At 51.7% G+C, this 21,453-nt stretch overlaps 1 protein-coding gene across 1 annotated transcript in view; it reads right to left on the bottom strand.

The window, feature by feature from the left end:
• Window positions 1-389: 389 nt before the first annotated feature.
• Igsf21 (immunoglobin superfamily member 21) overlaps window positions 390-21,453 on the bottom strand; it is a 265,839-nt gene continuing 244,775 nt past the window's right edge. Inside the window, exons 5-10 of the mRNA XM_045150543.1 lie at window positions 16,762-16,877; window positions 13,127-13,601; window positions 2,939-3,024; window positions 2,102-2,294; window positions 1,273-1,311; window positions 390-627 (exon numbers count right to left, since the gene is read on the bottom strand). Coding sequence (XP_045006478.1) covers window positions 554-627; window positions 1,273-1,311; window positions 2,102-2,294; window positions 2,939-3,024; window positions 13,127-13,601; window positions 16,762-16,877 — 983 coding nt within the window. The 3' untranslated portion in view covers window positions 390-553. The remainder of the gene's footprint in view (window positions 628-1,272; window positions 1,312-2,101; window positions 2,295-2,938; window positions 3,025-13,126; window positions 13,602-16,761; window positions 16,878-21,453) is intronic.

The following is a 21,453-nucleotide window of genomic DNA, read 5'->3' as shown; positions in this document are numbered from 1 at the left end:
ACCAAAGATGTCAGTAGCCATTGTTCCTTCAGACTAGACTCAGGACAAACATCTATGGAACCCAGAAGCCTACAGAGGAGACTGGAGCCCTGCTCTAGCTTGGAGAGCAGCCCAGGGGACCTGCAGACCACCAAGGTTTGGGTTGGTTCTTACGCACACAGGTGGGCTTTAGCATAGCAATAGCTGACTGCTATCCTCATCTCCAAGGGGTTATGGCCACTTCTCGCACCTGGCCGTTAGGATTTGAGTGAGGCAGGTTGCCGCATGTCCCCCCTCCACCAAGCAGGCACAGTCCTTCCATCTTCGTCCTCTCCTGCACTTTGCTCCCGGCCCAGCACCAGATGCCCAGGGGCTGCTACTGGACACAGGAACCACACAGAATCACACAGTGAGGTGGGGGGAGTGGTCTGTTTGTTTTAATTAAACCTGATGAAGAAGCCAAGACACAGACACAAGGAAGAAGAACAAGACTGGAAATAGTTTAGAAAAGAAAGGAAATCCGATCGCAGGGACGTCAGGCCGCTGAAGCGCCGCCAGGGAGGAGGCCACGTCTTCACGTCAGCTCCAGGACCACTGTCAGGGTGAGCACCAGGGTAAGCCGGACGCCAGAGGGGCCGGAGGAGGAACCTGTATGGGGCAGAGGGCAGTGGTAGCATCAGGATGGTGTCATGGAGGGCCTGGTGGCAAAAGATTCTAAGGCTCTGAAGCAAAGATGCTGGTCTTCAGCATAGATGGTCTGGGTTCAAAGCCCAGGTCTTCCACCTGCATGCCATGGGTCTATGAGCCTGTCCTCTACCCAGGCCTACTGGGCCGAGGCCAGGCTTCCAAGTGATCATCAGGACCATCTGGCCCGGACCAGGAACTGTGAGATGTGCTTATTTGCTGAGAGGCCGCACCTGAGTCCCGTACATGGTCCTCAGGTTGGGATGGATGTGGGAGAAGCATGGGGGGCATCTGTGTGTGTTTCTAATCACCCCGTGGAGTAGTCAGGGTCCTACAAGCCCACACCACGGTTAACACCAGACTCAGTCTTGGGGTCAGGCAGCAGTGAGAGGGGAACACGCTTAGCCACTGGCATCCCAGCACCTGCTTTGGGATGCTGAACTCCCATTGTTGCTTCAGAGTGTGCAATTTCCTGACCTGGGGGCATGGCTGCCTGGGGCAGGGAGGAGCAATTGTGTGCCTGTGGCAGTTTAGGGGGCAAGGGCTTCCTGGGGTCCTGAAAACCACTCACTTAGAAAGAAGCAAGAAGGCTTGAGGGTGGAGACTTACCATTGGAGTCCTCGGTTCCTCTTGGGATATTTGGATTTTCTGCCAGACGAAAACAGAGAGGGGCAGAGTGAGTGGGCGGGCCTTTCTCAGGCACCTGCTCTATGCCATCCCATGAATTAGCACAGTCCAGCCACCCACCCTCCCTGTGGGACGAGGTATCAGTTCGTGGTACAGATGGGGAAGCTGTTAGGTTTTTGGGTTTGCAGTGGAGGTACAAGACAGTTTCTTGAATCTAAGACTTTATTGTACTGGGGAAGAGGAAGAAGAGGACAGAACGACAATAAAAGAGAGAGAGAGGGAGAGAGAATGTGGGTACATGAACCGGAAATGTGGGGGCCAGAGGAGGATGGGGGAAGAAAAGGAGAGGTTGTGAGTGCCTAGAGCAAAAGAACTGAAAAGAAAAGGAAGACAAGGGACAGGGACAGGGTTGTATGGAGAGGATGGAAACAGCTCTGTGAGAGGGGCCTTGGCTGGTGTGCAGAAGTACAGGGCTGGGAAAAGAGCCCTCCTCCTAGTTCAGAAACATCTTTAGGCATTGTGCCAGGAGGCAGTCCTAGAGCCCCAGGTGGTAAGAGAGTGGGAAGATGGGTAGAAAGCTCCTGGAAAGAGCAGGTAAGCAGATTGCCCACCTGCTAAGTGGTAGAGCTGGGATTTGAACCCGGAGTCTCTCTAAGCCCACAGCCATTGTCGTTATAAGCACCAAATCACATTGCTTCCCCAGGACAAATTTATAAGGCTTGGGCTCTTGCTGTCCCCTCCTCTGTGGAGAGCTCTGATCCAGGGCCCAAACTCCTGTAGCTCAGCAGGTCCCCTGCCAAGTTCAGCCTACCGAACACAATGAGCCGGGTGTGCGTGTCCGTGGAGCCCAGAGGGTTCTGGGCTGTGCAGCGGTACATGGAGCCATTGAGCTCGGCAGGCACTCTCTCCAACACCAGCTCCTTCCCGTCGAACTCGGCACTACCATCCAGGAGGCGGCTGCCCACCCGCGTCCACGTAAACATGGGCTCCGGGAAGACCTCATTCTGTGGGCCAGAACAGCAGGTTGGGGGTCATGGGAAAGGCAGAGGTGGGCTGGGCCAGACATTCGCATCTGCTCAGAGCCCCAGGAGGAGGGCTCGGGAATGTGGCTCGGCCGACAGGGTGTTTGCCTGGCATGCACAAAGCTCTGACTTTGCCCTCCAGCCTTGTGTAAACTGGATAGGATGGCACACACCTGTAATAGCAGCACTTGGGAGGGAGTGAAAGAGAAGCAGTGGCTTATCATCATCCTTGGCTACATAATAAGTTCTAGGCCAGCCTGGACTACACGAGACCTTGTCTCAGAAACAAATAATAATACAATGAAATTAACAAATAGAAATAAATCTGAAAAGAACGCCAGGAGGAGAGAGAGCTTGGGGCTGGCATGGACACAGTGGAAGGTTGGTGCGATCCTGTGTTTGCTGGAGTTCTCCATGGGGGAGTGCAGCATGGACCCTCTTATTTACCCCACCTCACCGAAGCTGAGTCTGCTATCACACACAGTGGGATGCCAAGGCCACTAGAAGTCAAGGAAAGGCTATAGAAGAGGGCTACCAGGATGCTGGTCTCTGCTGGGTGTCTCTACCACCTCTCCCAGATGCAGAGAGAGAGAGAGAGATTGAGAGAGAGAGAGAGAGAGACTGACCTGAAATCCGTGCACCAGAATCCTCACCGTGTCGCCGACACGAGCTCTGCTGGGTGTCATCACAATTTTGGGTCCTTTGGGGGCAACTGTAGGGAGAGGATGGTTGGGTCAGAGACAGGTAGTGGGTGAGGGTGGCCAGCAAGGAAAGGAGGGGCAGGACACACGGAAGAGGAAGTTCCAGTCTAGCGGTCAACAGCCTTGGGATGGGCCGCTTCTGCGTTAGGGGCTAGAGGATGCTCATTCATTTGTTCAGTTGTGCCTGCATTTCTTCACATCACCCAAACCCCTGCAACGGGTCTCACCCTGGCTGACACCTAGAGATTCAGCCATGCCCAGGGCACGGTCCCTGCTGTGGTGGGCCTCACACATAAGAGCTGAGGCGAAAGATAAGTAACAGACAAGTACAAGCCAGTGTGACATGTGACAAAATCCAAGAACCCGTGGATGGGGGAGTCAGGGAGGGGAGTTTCCAGGGGTGCTGTATGAAAAACAGCTCTGTGCTAAGGGGGAACCCATCCCTGTAGTCAGATTGCCTGAGATGTCTACACCACACCCTTGTAGTGGCTTCTGCCATCACTGTCCCCATTGTCCAGTTCAGTGAACAGAATCCCAGAGAGTCACAAAGTGAATTTCCAAAGGTCACACAGTGAGGAAAAATTGGAACCAAAATTCAGGTGTCCTGACTCCTGATCCTGGGGCTTTCTGGGACTCTCTGTGTGGATGTGGACAGCACAGGAAACGCCTCTCCTTACCTGGCTGGCTTTTGTCCCCCTGCCTTATGCTTGGGTCTCTGCTCACTTCTTCTTCAGCCCCTGTGCGTCTATGTACACAGGGAACAAGATGCCCATGGGTGCCTATCTTGTGTGAGAGTAGGGAAGAACTGCTGGGCGTCCCACTCCTTTTTCAGGGGACAGAGTAGCCCACACATAATGGAGAGGATTGCCAAGCTCCCTCCCTGTAGAGCCAATTACACATGTCCCCTGACTCCTGTATCCCAATTAATTCATTTGTTCCCTCATTCAATAGTAATTATTGAGCCGACTTTGTGTCAGGCTTTGGAGCAGGGATGAGGACACTAGAAAGGGACAGTAATAAACATCAAGTGTCCACTGGCCCGGAGCTCACACTTCAGCAGGGGAGATATTCAATTAGCTAACAGACTCAACCAAAACTGTGACCAGTGACAGTGTCGTGGGCAGGTTCTGAGATCAAAGCATGTGGCAGACAGCTAGCGAGTAGGTGGTGTCTTTGGGTGTGGTGGTCATGGTGTCTATGGGATGTGACACTCACTAGGAATGTTCCAAGCAGAGCGAACAGCCAGAGCATGGCACTGAGGCAGAGCAGAGAGGTGACATGGCAGGGGACAGACCCCATAGAGAGCTTCTAGGGTTGCCAGTGGAGAAAAAAAAAAAAAACTTTATCCCCTGAGGACCTGACCAGACTGCTGGCTGCACCTGTCCTTCCCACTCAGCTCAGAGCAGCAATCGGAGTGGCAGGCAGATGTGGGTGGTCTTGAGACACTGCCAATTTTATTCTCTGAGAACGAGACCAAAGCGCTATTAATTAACTAGGAGCAAGACATCCGAAGTGCCACATGGGCTGAGGGAAGGGCTCAGCTTGCAGCGAGAGGAGGGAAAGGGCCACAGGGAGACGAGGGCGGTTTCTGCTGCAGAATCCACCAGTTACGCGGAAGCAAGTGCTGATCAGGGAGACCCAAGCAGTTCCAGTCTATTTTGGGAGATGGCAGCTTTGATTCTTTCCCCCCTTTGTGCTGAGGATGGGACCCGGGCACTAGTATATGCTAGACGAATGCTTCGCCACTGAGTCACAACCCCAAGCCCTGATGACTGACATTTGCCCATTTGCCATGCCTAGTCCTGGATTCATGAATCATTTTATTTTGCCTTCGGCATTTTGACGTTGTCACAGTGAACACAGAAAGGTTCACAGAGAGGTGGAGCAACTTCCAGCCCCTTCTGGTGTCTGTGCTTTCAGGTGCTGCGGAGGAGGTAGGGTTTGCACGGGGACAGCTCCTGTCTGGGATAGCCTGGTCCTGGGTTGTCGGCCAGTAGAGGGCGCTGAAGAGCATCCATTCGGGAAGTAGGCGGGGCCTGGAGGACAGGCCAGCCACCTGTAAATTCCTTGCTGCCCTCTGTCCAGAGGCCTTGCCTAATTCCTTTGTGGTTGGGCCTGGGTCAGCTAATGCTCATGGAGGAAGGTGGTAAGATTTATACATTGTCTTGATGCTTAGAGGCCGGTTACCATGAAACCCATTTTGCTGACCTTACTGCTGATCTCTAGGTAGGCTCAAGGTCACTGTGCCAGGACATGGCAAAAAAGCAGACCTTGACGGCAGGCATGCAGGGCTTCAGGCGGTGCTGAGCCCAGCGGCAGAGGAAAAGCACGTTTGTGCCCCTTTTCCCCTGCACTGTTCCTAGTGGCCCCTGCGCAGAGCTCACACTGCAGGGGGGGGGGGGGGGGTGAGCTCTGGAGAGGTCTGCTCTGCCCTGGCTCCTCCAGGCTCTCTCCCACAACTGCCAACAGACGGGCGTGTTTGAAGCAGATGGCCCCCAGCTCCCTCCTCTGCTGCTGCAGAGAGATGAAGCCCTGCCAGCTGCTCTCACCCTCTCGCTCCCACCACCACCAGTAAGCCCATTAGCAGCTCCCTGCAGGCGAAGCCTGGCCCCTTGCCTACTCCTAGAGCACACCTCAGGGCACCCAAAAGACATTTGCAGCTCTGGCATTTGGGTCTCTCCACCCCTGACATCTAGAAGGAGCCAGAGAACAGAGACACAGGACACAGGTCCAGTCCTCTCTGCCTGTACGGTCTAGAAGAGTCAGCGCAGCTGGCCTGCTTACCTGTTCACAGGGAGAACAGCCACCACCCTGCCAGGGAGATGATGGAAATGACACCCGAGAAAGAGAGAAAGGAGACCGTCGTGGGAACTGTGGAGTGATGGCACCTGTCAGCTCAGGAGCACCAAGACCCTGCTCACATGACCTTCCCTCGTTTCCTCCCCCAGCACGCTGCTGTCTGCAAGGATGCACCTTCATATCTCTAGGAAAAGCTCCTCTGAGAGATGGCGTAGCGGTTAAGTGCTTGCCTGTGAAGCCTAAGGACCCCGGTTCGAGGCTCGCTTCCCCAGGTCCCATGTTAGCCAGATGCACAAGGGGGCGCACGCGTCTGGAGTTCGTTTGCAGAGGCTGGATGCCCTGGCGCGCCCATTCTCTCTCTCTCCCTCTACCTGTCTTTCTCTCTGTGTCTGTCGCTCTCAAATAAATAAATAAATAAAATTAAAAAAAAATATTAAAAGCTCCTCTGAGATTCCCCGGGAATTCTGTGTGTTCATCAAGACAGCTGCTTATCTACCCGTCTATGTATCCATCCATCCAGTCTATCCATCCATCCTCACATCCATCCACCCAACCCATCCATTCTTCCCACCCTCTCTTTTTCCATCCATCTGCCCAACCAGTCCATCCATCCACTTAACTTACCCATCCACCCCTACATCCATCCATTTACCCATCTTTCATCCATCTGTTCATCTAACCATCCATTCACCCACCTATCCATCTGTCCATCCTTCCATCCACCCAACTGATTCATCTATGCATACATTGATCCATCCACCCATCCAAGCTATCCATCTGCCCATCTGTCAAACCCTCTTCCTCCCTCCACTCAACCAACCCATCTGTCCATTATTCATCCATCTATCAATCCACTCACCCAACTTATCCATCTAACCATTCATTATCCATCCCTCCTTCTCTCTCTCTTTCCCTCCTCCTTCCCATCTGCTTATCCAACTCATCCATTTGCCACCCATCCATCTATCTCTCCACCCATCCACGCATCTACTCATTAACCTCCATTAACCAGCTACCACTTTGTTCACCTGTTCCGTCCACTGAATTCTTTATCGTATGCCTAGTTTGTGATGGCCACCATGCAGGGCAATGCTGGGGACATGGTGGTGAATGGTAATGGTAGCATTTGTTTACTGAACACAGGCCGTGTCACTAGGGCAAACATTCGGCACACACGGCTTTCCCCCATCCTCACAATCATGGAAAATCTTAGTGTTTATGGAGTAACAGGTTTGGGGTCGTTCTGTGCCCAGAGCTGAGTGAATGAGGCAGAAGAAGCCTCTGTCCATGAGCAATTCAAACTCCAGTGGGGCTTCAGTCAGCAGGACATCTGGACTGGACTTGCAGGTGGAGAAGTGTGTAGCTCTGGGGAGTGAAGGGAGGCAAGGGCTGGAGGGAGAGTGTGCACAGAAGGACCTTCTGAGAAGACTCCAGCAGAGCCCAAATGGAGAAAGCATGAGGGGACCTTGGGGAAGATTCTTCTTGGCAGGAAGCAAGCCCAAGGCAACGTATCAGAAGTGAGTCTAAACTTGGTGCATTCAGGCAGGATTAAGAAAAACCTGGGACTAGCTACTGGAATGACAGAGAGATTTTGAAAAACACAGGCATCTTGGAAACCAAGAGGTTGAGCTGGGACTTGGGGTTAGACAAGATGGCCCAGGCTAATTTCCATCTTCTTCATATGTATTTAAGTTGAGATCAGATTTAGCCATACAGGCTGTCCTTAAGCACCCAATCTGAGGTTCTGATAAATATGATCAGGTGTGCTCATCATCCCTGTAAATTCTGCAATAGTCCATTCACTGCTTTGCTTCCTTCTGTCAGTTTCTACTCTGTATAGGCAATCCCTGCTCAGTGCCTATCAGGAGACTAGCCTTCTTGTCCTAGGATTTCATGGAGGGGATCCGCGGGCACACTCTTGCCTGGCTTTTGTTCAACATGAAGTTCTGTATCCCCATCAGAAGTGCCTTTGTTCGAAATGACAGAGGGTTTCCAGACATACACACCTCGCATTTGATGTCTGTTTGAGTTATTCATAGTTAGGGATTTTGTTGTTGTCATGAATATGTCTTGTGGACATGCTTAACCAGACAGAGCTTTGTGAGAAAATCTTTCTGCTCCTCATGGAGTACAATTTTTGAGTCGTGGGTTGGTAGAATTTTTAATTTTTTAATTAATTTTTTTTTCAAGGTAGACTTTCACTCTAGCCCAAACTGACCTGGAATTCACTATGGAGTCTCAGTGTGGCCTCGAACTCACAGCAATCCTCCAACCTCTGCCTCCTAAACACTGGGATTAAAGGCGTGCATCACTACGCCTGGCTTGGGAGGAATTTTTTGACGTTGAGAGAAACTGCCAGCTTTCCTTTGGGTTGGTATTATTTTACACTCCCACTGGTGATCAAGGAGGATCCTGACTGTCCCCCACTCTTCTCTTGTCAGATTTTGGTGGCATGAGCTTTTAAACTTCTAGCCAGTCTACTGCTTGTGAAATGCTATCTCCCTGAGGATTTTATCTCTGTTTCCCCAATGTGTCATATTTTAAAATTTTGTTTATTGGCCATTTAAAAAGTAGGATGTCTGTCCAAGGCTTCCGGAGCAGCTCAGAAGGGGCAGTGGAAAGAATGTAAGAACCAAAGGAAGGGGAGGAATGCTGTCTTTCAGACATTAAGTGGCTGGTGCATCCATGACCTCACGGTGGCTGTCACTACGTACCCAAGGCCTATATAATATGAGGGAAAAAAAAAATTATGATAGAAGAGGGTTTAAGGAGCAGGGGTTTAATGGAGAGGGACAAGGTAAAGGTGATTATGGTCAGAGGACACATCGTGTAGTGTATGGAGGCTGTTAATATAAAAAAGTTTTATCAAAGTAACATGGTGGGCTGGAGAGATGGCTCAGCACTTAAGGCACTTGCCTGCAAAGCCTAACCATCCACGTTTGATTCCCCAGTACCCACATAAAGCCAGATACACAAAGTGGTGCATGCATCTGGAGTTCATTTGCAGCAGCTAGAGGCCCTGGTGTGCCCATTCTCTCTTTCTCTCTCTCTGTCTCCTTCCTTCTCTCTCTCTCTCTCTCTCCCCTTACAGATAAATAATTTTTTTTTAAGTGGGATGTCATGGGCTGGACATGTTAGATCATTTATCTAGCATGTACAAAACTTTGCATTTGATTTCCAGTACTGAATAAAAGTGATTGTCTCTCTCATTACTAATACATGGTAATTTTTAAATTTTGCTTAAAATTTTTTTTGCATGTGCACATGTGTGTATTGTGGAATATATATGTGGCATGGTGTGCGTGGCATGTGTAATATGTAGTATAAATACATGTGTGTGCACATGTGCATGCATGCAGGTGCCAGAGCACTCGCCTGCACATTGTCTGACACAGAGTCTCCCCCACACCCTACCCCGGAGCTGCTGTCTGTCTGTGACCACTGTGGCTTCTTAGGTCTCTGTCCCTAATGGACTGTGGTTACAGACATGCACAGCCACATCCAGCTTCTACCCTGGGTTCTGAGGAGTCAAACTTGCAGTGTTTGGCCAACAGACCCTTGTGTTTAAGCAGCAAACTCTCTAAATCACACAGCCAACCCCTGTTGTTTTTAGTAATGACGTCTCGTGTAAGCCAAGCTGGCTTCAAACTCACTATGCAACCTAGGGTGACCTTGAGTTCCTGATCCTCCTGCCTTCACCCCTGGGTGCTAGCGTCATAGGCTTTCATCACCATGTTTGGTTTATAGTGGGTACAAATTCTTTGTCAGATGCATCGAGAGTCATTTCTCTCATTCTACACTCCGCTGTTTCATTTTCTTCAAGATGTCTTCTTAGGAGCCAAATATTTGAATTTTGATTCAGTCCAATTGACCAATTTTCAATTTTTCATTTTTTTAGGACTGTTTTAAGAAATCCTTGCTACCTCAAGATGTTTTTCTACATTTTGTCCTAGAAGCTTTATGATGCTGGCTTTTACACTCAAGTCTATCAATCATTTCAAATTAAAGTGTGTGTGTGTGTGTGTGTGTGTGTGTGTGTGTGTGTGTGTGTGTGTGTCTGAGGCCAGGCCCACCTATGCCTTACGTGTGCAACTTTTTCCGGGGCCTCATGTTAGAGAATTCCTTTTTGCTCATTGCCTAGCCCAGGGTCTCGGTGAAAATCAATCCACTCTCTACCTGTGGGTCTATTTCTGAGCTCTCATCTCCATCAGCCTAGTTGTCCGTCCACACTGGGGGGTCTGGGCTGGCTGTACATGTGAGACATGAGCTGACTTGTTTTTTAAGATCAGTCAGAGTGGAGAACAGGACAGGGCAAAAGCCCCCAAAAGCCCAGTTTGGAGACAAGCATACCATTCTGGATGTGGGCGGGATGTGCTGGGCTGGGTGGCTACTGGGGAAGGGTGAGCAGGGGCAGGTCTGGGATGTATTCTGAGGCAGATGATGGCTTGGTCATGAGAAGAGAGTGCGAAGCGGGTGGCCCTGAGGGCTCTGGCACTGTCATCTACTGAGATGGTTTTGAGACCCTCAGATCCCAGTGGTCCAACCCCTAAGACATGCACAAACCCAGCAAGAAGACCTCAGAAAAGGCATATTTGGCTGAAGGGACTGGGAAAAAGTTGAGCAGGCTTCCTTGAGGGGGCAGTTCTTGATTGCATAGGGTTTCCCTGACAAGGGGGCGCAGGGGCAAAGGCCCACTGCAGGGAGACACCAGATCCTGGGTAACAGTCTTCAAGATCCTTGCCAGCCCCTTGGATCCTACGTCCCAACATCATCCTGTCCATGTAACGTCTCTCAGAGTGCAGCCTACCCTAGCTGCCGGGTGTGTGTCTCTGCCCCTGGCCACGCCTGTGGCCCAGTGTACCTTTAAGCACAGCCCTGCTGGCTGACTTCAGGATAGTCACTCTAAGACCTGGACCCTCATCTAGGTGATGGGAGTTATGGACAGCCTCTCAATGGCTTCCCAGGGTACTGCAGGGTTTCAAGCTGGGCTCCTGGTGTGTACAAATTGTTATTCTCCCCACTCATCAGAACAGAAAACTGAGGCTCAGAGACATGAGAGGCCCAGGGCCTCACCAGTCGATATCAACCAAGGCAGGAGAGCAAGCCAACCCAGTTTTTCTTTACTCACCCACCCAACTAGGCTCCTTCACCTGGTGGCCCTCCGTGTTGCCATCTCCCCAGGCCACATAGTGTGACTGTCCAGGCCCTCTGCCTGTGATTGGGTTTTTCCTTTGTTCTGCTTTGGGAGGGGTCATTGACAGAGGTCGTCCAAATTAGGGTCCTTGGGGTCAGGGACAGGGCAGGTTTGGGGCAGGATGGGGATGGACACACACACACACACACACACACACACACACACATACACACACACTCACACGCACACGCTGGCCTTTCACTAGAAGCTTTGGGGACATTGCTTGTATACTGTCTCTTTCTTTGTGGGCATGGGGCAGGAGGTGGCTTTCTTGAGCAAAATCTCCAGATAAAGGCTGGGGGCTCTGCTCCATCCAGAAAGGATGGAGGGTCCAGAGAAGACAAAGGGGTGGTGAGGCCAGAGGCTGACAGCAGGGGTCCAAGCATACAACCTGGCCTATGCGGGGCTCGAGATGTGTCTGTGGTCTAAGACAAAACATGGTTCCCTAGGGCTATGCCCCCAAGAAATGGATGTCAGGAGGAGGCAAGGCCTGCCATTGGTTCCCCCCCCACACACACTTTAGGTAATTTATAAAACTCCCCTGGGCCTCAATTTGCACATGTGTGAAGTGGTCTAATAACATGGACTGGGTTATTATGGACATGTGGTTACTGGAGGAAAAGCTGCTGTCAGACAGGCAGGCATTTGGGAAACATTGTCCCTCTTACTTTCTGTGTGAACAGGTGACCTGTGGAATCTAGGGCTATGTTAAAAGGTTGTCAGTGGTTAAGGCACTTCCCTGCAAGGCCAAAGGACTCAGGTGTGATTCTCCAGGACCCACATAAGCCAGATGCACAAGGTGGTGCATGAGTCTTGAGTTTGTTTGCAAAGGCTATAGGCCCTGACATGCTCATTCTCTCTCTCTCTGTATGTGTCTCTCTCTCTCTGTCTCATGAATAAAAATTTAAAAAAAAAATTTAAAAAGGTTGTCAGGGAACTAGCCCATAGCCAGCTAACGGCACCTGACTCTAGGGCTGGTGAGTGTCCACTGTGGGGGATGGAGGAGACCTTTACAGACTGCACTGTGTATAAGCTGGTGACTTGGGCCAGGAGCTCCACCAACCAGAACCTTAGTTGTGTTCATCTGTAAAATGGGCTACATAGCAAGCTTCTACTTATGAGAACTGAGGCTGGACCTGGCATATGCTCTTGGCACACAGCAGGTTGTTTGTGTCCAGAAAGTCCTTTGGTATGGCATCTGGGGTTGAGGAGGAGTTGGAAGAAGCCATCTGAATCCTCTGGCATAGGCTGTAGTTCCAACCCTGTCAGTTGTGAGTGTGTTCTTGGCTATGGGATCCCTCGGATAGAGATTGTGCGAAACCACTCAGAGGACAACCCTGGCATCCTGGGCTCAGGGAACAGCTGCTGTGCCATGAAGACCAGTTCAAAAGGGCACATAGAAAGGACCAGTGCAGGTCATCGTGTCCATCCCCGTGACTGAGCACCGAGCCAGAACTCTGAGTCACGGATGTTTCTACATCTCCCCTCTCCCTGCTCCAACTCAGCTAGCAGGAGTGGCGGGGTCAGCACTTGGGACTTGGAGATGTCCCAGGCTCGCGTTGTGGAGGAGGAAGCCCGTCACCGATAGAGGCTGGGTATGAGGGCTGAGCTGGCCCTGGGCCTCCAGTTCCTGGCTTATACATCCTGTACATACATCCCAGGTGTTCCTGACCCCAGACTGGTGAAGTTTTCCATGACCTTCCCTATTGCCAACCGTCTTCTAGCAAGCCTGTGCCTGGCAGTGTTCTGTGAGCTTACTGGACTCCTGTTTCATCCAGAAAGCCTCCTTGGCACCTTCCATGATCCTGTGTGATGTAGACACCTTCAGGGATCTGTTATGACTTCTTGTGTTCTGTCCCTGGCCACCTCTGCTCCTGACTCTGCCAGACAAACCTCTAGCCCCCTATATTCCCTGACCTTAACTAGCAACCTTGCAACATACCAGAAACTTCCATTTCTGCCAGGCTGACCAGCAAGTCTCCTGAAGACCCTCCATCTCCACCAGCTGACTTGAATTACTGTATCTTCTCTCATCCTCCTCTCCCTGGCTTCCTGAAGCCCTAATCCAGGCCCTCAGCCTCCGGGTCCGCAGGCCTGCCTAAGCCCCACCAAAGCCTTACCCAGTGTGACTTCCGCTTGCATGGGCATGGACAGAGCCGGGTGTTTGACCTCACAGCTGAAGAGGGCCTCGTTGTCGATCTGTGGGTTGAGGGTCCAGGTGAGCAGTGCGCGCACCTCCACAGTGCCATCGCTGCCCGGGGTGCGACTGTGTCGTAGGAAGTACACGGGCTCGGCGCTGTGCACCCAGCGGGGGAACTCGCGGCTCACAACTGTCTCTGGGATGTTTTCTGTGGTGGGCTGCAGGATGAGGCTGGGGTCTGGTGTCAAGCTGCGGGGGGGACGTTCTGTGTAGGGACGCCCAGCCCGGTACTCAGTGTCCAGGAGAGACAGTGACTTCTGCATCTTGGTGTCATCCAGGTCCCGGTGCAGGAGACTTCGGAAAGGTCTACTGTCATGGAGGGGGCCGGAGCTGGCCGAAGGCAGCTCTGACAGGGGCACCGCGTCGATGGGCTCTCCGTCCCGTTTGAAATAGACCTGGAATGATAGCCAGGCCGCGTGAAAAGATCATGAGTGAATGACTGGGCCTTCCAGACTTCCGGACTGTAAAATGAACCTGGCTCACCTAGTCATCGCCTCTGCTGGCCCTCCCCATTCCTGCCCACACCCCCAGACAGGATGTGCATAGGCCCTTTGGGAAGGGGACTCATCCAACTCCATCACTGGTCATTTAGTGAGACTTTCTAGCCTCAGTTTTTCCCTCCTGTAAAGAGCAGGCATGTCTACTCCGTAGAGCTGTTGCAAGTATAAATGAAACAACATGGGGAGACAGGCTTTAAACATGCGAGCGGGTACTTGGGCTCCCATGTAGTGTAGGCCTTCCCTCCAGCATGTGGATTACAACCAAATGGACAGGGGTGGAGATTAAATGAGGTGCAGGAAGAGGAAGAGTGTGTGTGTGTGTGTGTGTGTGTGTGTGTGTGCATGTGTGTGCGCACGCATGTGCATACACACGGGCCTGTTCACACAATCTGGAACCAGTAAGCACAGAACAGGTGCACGTGTGGGAGGGAAGGAGGTGCAGGGATGAGGTGAGAGCAAACGTCTTCTCCTTTTCTCTGCTAATGGGGAATTCAAGTTTTGAGAGGCGGCATTTAATTTAATCTACTGTCTTTTTATTTTGGTACATGCGCCCAAAGGCCTGTGGGGATTGGGTGTATTTTTTTTTAAAATAAATCAGATAAATAAATCGATAGGAGGTGGAGAGAGAGAGAGCTGAGAAAGAATGCTTAGGGATGCAGGTGGGAGCGTGAAGATGGGGGGCAGTGGGAGGAGGGGTGGGGGGATGGGGAGGAAGAAATGTGGACGTGGAGAATCTGTCAGAGAATCTCCAGAGATTCTCTTATGTACATAATGGCCTGCTTTGGGTTCTCTCTCTCTCTCTCTCTCTGTCTGTCTCTGTCTCTCTCTCTTCCTTTCTTTGCTTTTTTTTTCTTTTGTTAAAAGTGCTTCAGAAGCAGGTTTGTAATTTATATCAAAGAATTTCTTTCAAGTTCTGATGTCCCAGACAAATGTAAGATGCCTGGAATGTGGGGAGGTGAGGGTCTTTCATATGTATGAGAGGGAGGGAGGGAGGAAGGAGGGAGAGATGGGACAGAGGGGCAGGCATCCTTCAGCACTACATCTTACATGGCCGACAGGCTTTGAGTGGGGAGAGGGAGTCCTCCCGTAGCCCTGGAGCCATGGAAGCCTCGCTTTGTGTCTCTTTTCCAGGAGCAAGAGTCTGGCTTCCCTGATTTGGGAGAGCCTGAGCCTCTCTGTGGGCTCCAAAGAGGGGAAATCTTCAATCACGTTCCACTTCGCCATTTGATGACTTTGGGGGCTGCTTTTAGCATCTGTCTCCACAGGACTGCAGTGTGACTCTGTACCTGACCCCTGACTCCCAGGCCCCACCTCCCTGACCTCTGATCTCCGTGCCCTGCACCCCGATCCCTGACTTCCGAGCCTCTGTACCCCTGACTTCTGGCCCCTATGCCCTTATTCCCCTGAAAGCAGCCCCTGTACCTCTGTCCCCTGCCCCATTTGTGCGCCTCTACCCTGCCCGCAGGGACTCTGCACACCCGCCTAACACCCTGCCCTGGGCAGCTGGGTGGCTCTAGTCATAGGCCCTAAGTGGGGCTGGTTCAGACCTCTAGGCCTCTACTGGCCTCTCTATGCGGGACAGTCAGGTCAGGAATGACAGGGCTCCTCTGTCTCCCTGTACAGTTCTAGGTCCTTATTGCTCTGCCCCCCCCATCCCCGTTGTCAATCCTAGAAAACTATGAAACTCATTGTGTGGAGCCCGAGTACTCTCAAATACCCAAACTGACTGCATTCCCAGAAGTGTGTAGCTCAAAGCCTCCAATATGGGTTCACAGAGTTGCTTTGGGGATCCCTGAGGTGAGATATCCTCCCCAGGGAAATGTTGTACACATGGGGATCCTATCAGTAACCACTGGGGTAAAAGGGTCCTGTGGCTTCTAATAAACAAACAGTCTGTGAAACTGCAACAGGGTGCTTGGGGTCCAGGAAAAGTCCCTGAACCCCAAACCCTAGGTTCATTTCTAATTTTAATCAAACAATTGAATAAAAAAGACTGAGAAGGCAAATTATCAAGTTATTACATTTATTGGTGGAAGTACAGAACCAAGGAAAGGCACCCACGTGGCTAGAGATCCCATGTGGGGGCCTGGGAAAACCGTGGAAAGAAAAGAGAGAAAAGAAAGTTCAAGGAGCTCCTGCCGTGTGGGGAGCTGGGGGGATAAAGAACCCATGTGGAGGGTAAAGACTAGGGGTCCTCTCAGCTGGGCCTGGGCCAAGCCAGGCCAGGTAACAACTCACCCACAGCTGGATGTTCCCAAGTGGTCAGAGCACCTGCCCTCCCCTTGCAAAGGTATTTAGTGGGCTGTGTCCAGCTCAGGTGAACCAGAGGGACAGCTGGTTGGTTTGGGCTAGGGGCTGCCTCGGGAAGAGGCTAGCCCTGACCCCAAGTGCCTGGAGCTGAACTTGATCTACCACAATGTTTAAATCCTATGAAAGGCCTCTCTCTCAGGAGGGGTCCTGGTTGTTTGTGGAGAAACAGGTCTAGGGAACCAGGCAAGAGATAAGAAGTCAGATCATCTTTGATTTCTATCAAGTGCAGACTTTCCTGTCTTTTTTCCTTCAGGGGTCCAGTTACCCTAACTGTACCCATCTCTCAGAACATCAGTAATGTCTACACCCCTCATGTGTCTTTCTGAAACTGAGAAGTAAGGTAGGGATCCCTGCTCAGGATCAGTCCCATGGATTGGTCTAAACTAAAGCCCGTCCCCCAGGCACTGGGAGGTGCCTGCGCCCCCTGTGGACAGAAAATCTGCTTTCCTCTCTCCCTCATCCATGTCCTCCCTTGCTTGTGGGGGTTTCCCGTGACCCATAAGGAGGCCCAGGAGGCGCGGTGATCTTGGAGCTCAAGCACATGACCTTGAGTCCCAGCTCTGCAGGAAGCCAAGTCTGGGTGCCACTCATTGGTCCTCATCCTTAGTGATTAGAATAAGACCCAGGAAGATGGGCAGAGTGTGGGTGGACAGACTATGCCTTCTCTGGGCACAGAGGTGGCACTAAGGGCAGGGAAAGCATGCGGGCCTGACAGGCGGAGAGCTGGGAGCTCCTGGGTACTTACCATGGGGGCTGGTTTCCCTCCAGACACGATGCAGACCAGCGTGAAATTCTGGGCTTGGTAGCGGCTAAAGGGGGCGGGAGAGCCAGCAGCCAGCACTTCGATGGAGGTGGGAGGAGCTGCGCCCCAGAAGAAAGGACAGGAAGACAAAAGTTCAGAGGAGGGGAAGAGGGGCCGCTCAGGAAAAGTTCTAAATGCCCCACACTAGAGGTTGCTACCAGCATACATCAAGGTCACTTGTTGGGAGCACAGTGCAGGGCCCTGCCTCTTGGGGGGTGGGGGAGGCTTGCAGCCCAGGAGGTGGGAGACACACAGCAATCAAGAGTCCGTATTCCCAGCAGCAGATTCCAGAGGATACATCCCAGTGCCAAGTGGACGCTGTCACGGCCAAGGAATTCCGAGCTGTCACTGTAAGAGAAGCTACGCTGCACAGGGACTCCAGAACACAGTGTGTGCAGGATAGGACAGGAAGCAGCAGGTGCAAGGGCCTGATGGTGAGCTGGAGGAGGAGGGCACAGAGGCAGGGCAGACTCGGGGACCCATGATGCCCTGCTAACTGGGGAGGCTGGGTAAGGGGCAACCCATGCATGTGAGGGGTGATGGCCACAGTCTGTGCTGGAGCCAGCTCGCCTGTGACATTGTTAGGAATTTTGTGAGCAACCTGTTAAACCACTGTCAACTTGAGACAGGTCACCCTGGGTGTCTTTACCTCACTGAAAGTGGCAACTGCCACTCCTCAGGGTCTTCCTCCCAAGCCTCAGAGAGCTGCTTGACCAGCTCACCACTGACTAAGAATTTTTCTTCCTTCCCCTGAGAGCCATGGGGAAACCATTGAAAGTTTTACATAGGAGCAGAGACATGATCAGACTCCACTCTGGAGAGACTGAGAACACTGTGTGGATTTCAGCCACAGAGGACGGCCATGGAGTAAGTGTGAGTGACAGGCAGGTGACTTAATAGTACCTGAAGTCTTGAACGGAACTAGACAGATAGCTTTTAGGGAAAGCAGCGGTTCAGGCGCTTAGACAGGGAACAGGCCCATAAGGGAGGAGCTTACATCATGCCCTTATCATGCCTGCCTCAGTTGATTCAGCATCTGCTCATTTCATCCAATCAAATCTCTCTCTCTCCCTCTCTTGACGAGTGCACACCTGGCCCAGGTGTGGGTGAATCCCTTCTCTGAGCCTAGACTGATTGACTGACACACATGACGTAGGTATGCCAATCTCTCCCAGAGCGTTGACTCCGTGTATCTCGGGTTCAGGAAAGAGCACTTCTCCCTCCAGTTTCTGGGCTGCTCACAACTCCACGCCTGGGTTCTCTGTGGGTGCAGACAACGTCTCTCCCACTCAGGCAACCACATGGTGACTCTCCCTCTCCCTGGCCACTTTCCTTACCCTCTCTCCCTCTTATCCCTGGTATGTTTTTCCCTTGGTTTTTCGAGGTAAGGTCTCACTCTAGCCCAGGCTGACCTGGAATTCACTATGGAGTCTCAGGGTGGCCTCGAACTCATGGCAATCCTCCCACCTCTGCTTCTCAAGTGCTGGAATGTACCACCATGCCCTGCTATCCCTGTTATTTTTTGAAGAAAATGTGATGGTTTAAAAAAAAAAATCATTCTTTTCAGTCTGGTTTTATCCAATTCTTCAGTTAAATAACAGACACAAACACAGGGTCTGGAATTCCAAGATGATTCCTAAACTCCCAACACGCTGGGACAGCCTGAAGTTGGCTTCCTGTCCTTCCTCAGCTTGAGTATGGTGGATGGCGCCCTCCCAGTGCCTCACCTCTTCTCTTTCCTCGCCTACCGGCAATGGGTCGCTTTCCCAAAGCCCATGCATGCCCTCAAGCACAGCCAGCATTGGGGAGGGTTCATGCTGAGCTAGCAGGCACCTTTGGGTCCGAGTTCTAGCTGCAACACCTGCCCGCCTCACGTCCTGGGAATATTACACAACCTGTGGGCCTCTGTCGCTGGCTTTGTGTAACGGCAATGCAGCTGCAGACAGGAGCTAGAGAATCCTAAGGGCTCAGCCAGTGGTAGGAAACTCACTATCACCATGATCTCTGCTGTGATTTCTCTGACCTGCCCGTGATGGGCAGGAGTCCTCCAACTAACTCAGCTTGGGGCAAGCTGTCGGTTCTTGCTTTCCTGGCCTTGGGCTATGTGTAGGGTGGGAGGAGGAGTCTCGCCGTCCTACGGGGGGCTTTGCACCTCAGTAGACTTTAATTAAATTCAACAAGCATTTCCTGACACCTACTAGGTGCTGGGCCTGGTGCCACAGGCCCAGTGATGAGGCAGATGGAGCGGCGAGAAGCCCGCGGGCTGGTGGGGGCGGCAGAGGCACAGGCAGGCTGTGAGTTAAGGCCTGGAGAGATGGAGCCAGGTATGAGCTGCTCATTCATTCAGGCAGCCGCTGCATGCTGGGGCCAAGAGAAGGGAAGCCAGTGGGAGAACCGGAAGCAATGGGAGAACAATAGACCAATAGCCAGAGAATTGTAATTAAGTGTAAGATGGTGCGAGACAGATGGTAAGTGGGGTAGGAATTCCGAGAACGGAAGCGCACCCCAGAACACTTCAATTACCCAGACGCTGCAGACTCTGTAATGTAACTTTTCCAGAACACAGTGGAAAATGGGCTCTTACAGCAAGAAGCCACAAGGGCTAGCATTTGTGAGCCCAGGGCCATGCTCAGCTCTCGCCACACACTAGCTCTCTGGACCCTCACTTGCCTGTGAGGTGGGAATGCTATTCCCCCATTCTACAGATGGGGGAGCAAGAGGTAGGGCCACTTGCTCCAGTTCAGGGAGCTAGCAAGAGGCAGAGCCAGGATTTGAACCCAGGCAAGGCTTCACAGTCCAGATTCCAACAGAGCAGGGCCGCCCTGACCTTGAGAAGGAAAGAGGACTGGTACCTGTGGGTAGATTTTTGGCTCAAGTGTGCATTTATCTGCTGGGAGTACTCACCTCTCAGGTACCCCTCAGCTTGTGGGTGCCCAATGGCCCAGTGTCCTTGGAAATGGCTTCTGTGCCAGCTACTTGTTCGGTCGCCCCCAAAGGCCAGGGTCCCACCAGATAGAATTCAGTATAAAATGGGGGATGTGTGCAAGGTAAGTATGTCCCCCCAAAGAATGCTGGGCTCTCATCATAAGCATGTGACCCCTCCAAAATCAATCCTTCCTCCTTTCTTTCCTTCCCTGAGCAGAAACAGGAAGAACCTGCCTGACAGGACTGCTGGAGGAGGAGTGAACTGGAGCCTGTCAGGTACCGGCCATGCTTGCAAGTAATTTAATGATTCAAGTCGCTTAATTTTTGTGGTCCCGAAGATGGGACCCAGATCCTCGTGCATCCTAGGCAGGCGCTGTTCCACAGAGTCACAACACCAGCCCTGCGTCATTAATAAGAAGGGAGGGAGTTTAGGACAATGGTCAAGTCTGGGGAGATGGCTCAGGGGATCAAGCCTGAGTACCCGAGTTCCATCCTTATGTAAAAAGCCCCAAAGCCATGGTGGGCTTCTGTAATCCCAGCATGCTGGCTGTGAGGTGGGAGGTGGAGACAGGGGAACTTCCCAGAAGCCCTTGGTGAGGGCAATGAAGAACAGCAATGAAGAACAGCAGCACAGAGCGAGACTGAGAAGGCCTGCCTCAAGTGAGGCTGAACTAGGAAGGACTTGAGAGCTGTCCTCATGGGCCCGATGAATGGCTCAGGGACTGGAGGCATTTGCTTGCAAAAGCCTGATGAGCTTTGATTTCCCAGTGCCCATTTAAGCCAGATGCAAAAAGGAGCAGGTGAAAAAAGTACTGCAGGCACCTGTTTGTTTGTGGCCAGAGGCCTTGGAGTATACACACACACACACGCACGCACGCACGCACGCACGCACGCACGCGCACGCGCTCCCGCGCAATTTTTTAAAAAAATATTTGTTTGTTTGTGGGGGGGGTGCAGCATATAGAGTGAAGAATGGGTGTGCCAGGGCCTCTAGCCACTGCCAACAGACTCCAGACACATATTCTACCTTGTGCATCTGGCTTACATGGGTATTGGGGAATTGAAACTGGGTCCTTAGGCTTCTCAGGCAAGTGCCTGAACCACTAAGCCATCTCCCCAGCCCATAATTTTTGTTTTTAAAGAAAAGAAAGTTGTCCTCTGACTTCCACATTCACACTGTGGCATGTGCGTGCATGAGTACACACACACACACACACACACACAAATAAATAATTTTATTTTTTAAAGTGTCTGGGCTCTAGCTCAGACTCTTCAGGTTCAGAGGTGAGCCAATCCACTTGTTAGCTGTGTGAATATTAGCTGGGGCTCTCTAAAGAAATGGAACTGGTGGAATCTGACCTTGGATGTGTTGCCTAACCTGCCTTAGCCCGTTTCTTTTCTTCCAGAATGGAATAAAGGGGCGCTTGTGAAGACGCAAACAGGATCTGAAGAATGTTCTGGAAGAGGCTGCTTACACAGGCTGGCCTTCTCTGCTGCGTTCTTTATCTGAGACTACTTGCTGAGGGCTGGGAGCTTGTTTATAGTTTTATGAAGAGACCAGAAAAAAAGCCCAAGGCCAGTCACCACACATGCTCTGTGGTGTGTGAGTATCTGAAATGCGGCTTGCTAAGTTCACACATTGGGCAAATCTAAACTGCACACCAAGTTTTTAAGGCTTAATTTTTTTTTCATTTTATTTTTGGCAGTGCT

The sequence above is a fragment of the Jaculus jaculus genome, chromosome 5 (genome assembly GCF_020740685.1).
Source record: "Jaculus jaculus isolate mJacJac1 chromosome 5, mJacJac1.mat.Y.cur, whole genome shotgun sequence".
NCBI classification, from domain to species: Eukaryota; Metazoa; Chordata; class Mammalia; order Rodentia; family Dipodidae; genus Jaculus; species Jaculus jaculus.
Note: the sequence above shows the minus strand (reverse complement) of the source record. Positions and strands in the feature narration are given on the sequence as shown.